The sequence below is a fragment of the Arachis ipaensis genome, chromosome B03 (assembly GCF_000816755.2).
Source record: "Arachis ipaensis cultivar K30076 chromosome B03, Araip1.1, whole genome shotgun sequence".
NCBI classification, from domain to species: domain Eukaryota; kingdom Viridiplantae; phylum Streptophyta; class Magnoliopsida; order Fabales; family Fabaceae; genus Arachis; species Arachis ipaensis.
The window spans coordinates 116,013,748-116,018,247 of record NC_029787.2 but is presented as its reverse complement, the minus strand read 5'-3'; the positions used below and the strand labels follow the sequence as shown (position 1 = coordinate 116,018,247).

Below are 4,500 nucleotides of genomic sequence, written 5' to 3'. Positions count from 1 at the left end.
AGTTCACGTTAATTGGATTAACGTGACTCTTAACGTGGCTATGTGTGGCCTTTTGGAACGTTAGTGGTGTTCACTTTTACCACTAACGTTAGAGCTCCCTCTTTCTTCCACGTTAGTTCCCACATTAGTGTAACTAACGTGGGTTATGATGGCATTTGAAGGCGTTATTAGTGGTAACTTTACCACTAATGTTGCAAGCTCACTCCCATTCCACGTTAGTGGTCACGTTAGTGAAGCTAACGTGGCTGCTAACGTGGCTCTTCTTTGCTTCCTTTGTCCTGAAATCAAACAAACAAAGTACATCAAAGCTTTGTTTCAAGTTATGAGATCATGCATCATCCATTTTATCATTCAATTTATGCATAATTCTCATGAAATCATGTAAAGTTCACAATGTTTGCTTGAATCAAGATGTAAGTGTATGTTCACCCAAAACTTGCTTATTTACTAAGAAAATGCATGAAACTACCTTAAAATAGTAAAGAAAAAAGTACCAAAATGCCCTGACATCAGCAAGTCTTGTCCCCCCCTCCCCTAACAAATTTTAAAAGTTCATATACTATTATAATAGATGTATTGTATAGAGTAAAATTTAACGGTGAATGCTATGGTGCCTAAGATATGGTGTCTAACTTCCTAAAAAAGGTAAAAAAATAATATTTAATAAACTTTAAATATTTTACTTTTATTTTATACATTTTATTTTTTATTTATAAAGATAAGTTAGACAATTTAGGCACCACAATGAAAGGCACCATAGAATCCACCAAATAATTTTATATTTTATTATATGTAAAACTATAAAAAAATTATAAAAAAATTTGTAAAAACTGAGATAATTATTTTATTTGACAAGTATTTATTAATTTTTTTAATCAAAAAATTAATTATAATTATATTTATTATTAAATATATAGCATTATATTTGATTATACAAAATTTTAATTTTCAATCCCTCCACTCTTAGATTCCTAAATCCGTCCCTACATACGTACATACTGAAATTGTACATAATAAGAGTATGAAAAAAAGATACACACCTACATATTAAAAATATACATAGCATATACAGAAAGAAAGTAAATATCATGTTTTGTGTTTTTTTTTTTTTTGAATTTATTATATGAATTTAATTTTGATGAATTGATAATGTAAAATTTATACAATCGTACAATTATAATATTTTTTGGATTATTATTCATGCTATTAATATAAAAAATAGTTATTTTTATTAATGTAGCATCATGTGATTGAAGGCTAATTTTTTTTGTTATAAATGTAAAAGTGGTGATATATCTTAACATTGTAATTTTTGGTGTTTTTCAAAGCTGTAGAAAGTATACAAATCGGAGGGTCCGATTTTTATACTTCAAAATTTTTAATTTCTTTTAACACAAATCGGATGGTTCGATTTGTGTACCTCTAGAAATCGGACGATTCGATTTGTGTACCTCTAAAAATCGGACGGTCCGATTTCTGTATTTCTAATAAATCGGACCGTCCGATTTCTGTTTCTCTAGTTAAACGATTTTACATTTAAGAATAACACCCAAACAATTTATATTTTAAAAAAATATTACTACCACTCAAATATTAAAAATAAAAAATTCGTAATTAAATGTACGTGTAAAGCTTTATCTCGATGCATTAAAATTAAATTGTTTATTATATATGTTATGTATATTTTTTCATTATTGGAAAAAAAAAAAAAGGAGAAATGGTTGAACTTGAACCGTAGATATCGGAAATCGGAGGGCTTAGATATAAGACTCTGCTAAACCGAAGATGCGGTAATAGGATGCGGGAGGGCGTACCTTACCGCTCCCTGACTTTGTGAAATCTCTCAATAACACAACACTCACATCCCTCACAGAGACAAAGGGAATCAAAGTGAACCCTAAGCGTTAAAAGGACGATAAAGCTCAACAGCACCACCACTGAACTTCGATCGATTCATCAATGGCACTATCTTCTCGCCTCTTCTCCAAATCCAATAAGCTGGTCTCTCTCTCTCATCTTTCATCTCTCCAATTATTACCTCATTTCATTTCTTCGATTCCCAATTGATGCATTCTATTCCTTCTCCCCGATTGAGTAGCTAGGCTTGTTTCCTGGTTGCTATTGCATTTATTTTTTTCATGTTAGTGCTTTCTGGTTCTGTCTCTTTAATGTCGGGATCTATATCTCTTCTGGTTAATTTTTTCGAAAATACGTAATGCACTATGTATCTTAATATTTGGAAAATAGGGGTTTTCCCCCCTCTTTTTCACATGGCTGGGTGTATATATCATTTGTTAATTTATGTCGATAAATTTTGTTTACCCTTTGATTCTATTGATTGGGGAAATATGCTTTTTGCATTTGGGTGGAGCCGGAAATGGTCAACATATAAATGTATTGGGTTTTGTGATCCTTGATCATCGTCATCGTGATTGGACCCTCATAAGTCCTAACAAATTGTGTTTAGGTTGGGTTCCTTATTATTTTTAATTTCATACGATTGAACATTGTCAAAGTATTCCTTCTGGTCCCTGCCTCAATTCGCAGCTGAAACTCCTGTTTTCATGCTTAAGCACCCCCCCCTCCTCTTTTCTCTTTAGTTGATATGCATCATTATTAAGAAGGGATGACTATTTAGTTGCCATGTGCTGAATTTTCTCTCTCTTCTTATAGGTCTATGCCAGTCAAGTATTTCTGCAAAAGGAGCATGCTATTCCTGTTCGTCACTTTGCCAAAGGGTCTGCCCCTCCTTCCCTCAAGGGAGATGGTCAGTTCTCCCGTATATCTGTATTATTTTTTTTTATCAAATTGATTTCTTATCCACCAGTGGTAATTTGAGCTTACGAGAGCTCATTGATGATGTGAGATTTTGGGCTCTATTTATTCTAGTAGTTAGACTTTCATCGAGTCTTATTTCGATTTATTAAGTAAGACTCTCTTTTAGTTTTTGTTTTATTGTAATTCTTAATTCTCTGCTATTATTATTATTATTATAAAAAGTTCTGATTATAATGCCTTGTTCATCCTGCAGGGCAAACTTGCTCTCAGAGTCCCAAGTCCCAAAAGGAATCATTGAAATGGAAACACAAGATATTCCTGATGCTCGCACTTATCTTTTAACCTTGCGGGAAATAAGAATCAAGTCCGTGATGATCTATTCTACTATATCCATTAGTAACTGTATATGTGCTTGTTCATGTGTTACCTTTGTCATTTTATTGTTATGCTTTGTTCTTTATGCTAAGTTCAAGAATAGGTATGATATGTGTTATGTAATTCTTGTACTTGTTGTTCTCTTGTTTTAAGGCAACATAACGCCAAACATCCCTTGTCTTTATATCTTGAGTTCTTTTCACGTGGCATTTTATATTTTATTTATATACTATTTTACAGGGATGGTCTTACGGATGATCTTGGCGCTGAGGCTATGATGATGGAAGCATTGGACAAAGTTGAAAAGGAGTTGAAAAAACCTCTACTGAGAGATGATAAGAAAGGAATGGACCTTCTCTTGGCAGAATTTGATAAGATTAATCAGAAGTAAGTCACCCTTCACCCTATTTTGATTTATCAGCCTTGTATCAAGTGTCATCTAGATTCTAGTCTTTCAAATTTTCATATTATTTAAATTCCCTTTCATTGTCTTGGATTATACAGGATTCTTTCTATGACTAATTGTTTGTGACTTCACAAAACCATTTTCCCCTTTGGGTGGCATGTATCATCCTCATAGTAACAGAAAGTGGTCATCCTTCTGGCTGTGTAGAGGAGATAGATATTTGTGATTAAATATAGAGAATATTGTACTTGGGGAAGGAAGATGTCAATTCATCAAACTAACCAAGTTTCATTCTTTCATAGGCAGTGCACCTTGCATCATATTATCAACTATTTGGGAATTCTATTGTCTATACTTAGTTGCCAATTCACCCACTGGGTTTGGTACATAAGTTGAAAACAATTCATAATTTGTTTGTAATGTAATTACCTATGATATTTCTATTTCTCTTTCCTTTTTTCATGTTTGGCGGTGACATCTTAGACTTGGAATTCGGAAAGAAGATCTACCAAAGTTGGAAGATCAGCTAGAGCTTAAAATAGCCAAAGCACAACTGCAGGAACTGAAGAAAGAAGCTTTTGAGGCAATGGAAACGCAATTGAAGAGGTATTGCTCATGACACCCTATCTTACTGATATATGTTTTCCCCATCTCATTTCTCTGGCTGAATTTTCTCTCTCTTCTTATAGGTCTATGCCAGTCAAGTATTTCTGCAAAAGGAGCATGCTATTCCTGTTCGTCACTTTGCCAAAGGGTCTGCCCCTCCTTCCCTCAAGGGAGATGGTCAGTTCTCCCGTATATCTGTATTATTTTTTTTTATCAAATTGATTTCTTATCCACCAGTGGTAATTTGAGCTTACGAGAGCTCATTGATGATGTGAGATTTTGGGCTCTATTTATTCTAGTAGTTAGACTTTCATCGAGTCTTATTTCGATTTATT

At 33.2% G+C, this 4,500-nt stretch overlaps 1 protein-coding gene across 2 annotated transcripts in view; it reads left to right on the top strand.

Annotated features, from left to right (window-relative positions):
- Positions 1,790–4,500, top strand: part of LOC107631140 (probable ATP synthase 24 kDa subunit, mitochondrial) — a 5,373-nt gene continuing 2,662 nt past the window's right edge. The window contains exons 1-2 of one of the 2 annotated variants that reach the window (XM_016334482.2): positions 1,790–2,001; positions 2,674–2,767. In XM_016334482.2, the coding sequence (XP_016189968.1) occupies positions 1,960–2,001; positions 2,674–2,767 (136 nt within the window). In that variant the 5' untranslated portion in view covers positions 1,790–1,959. Of the gene's footprint in view, positions 2,002–2,673; positions 2,768–4,220; positions 4,343–4,500 lie in introns of those variants that run through there. The other variant, XM_021119355.1, reaches the window with a different exon arrangement.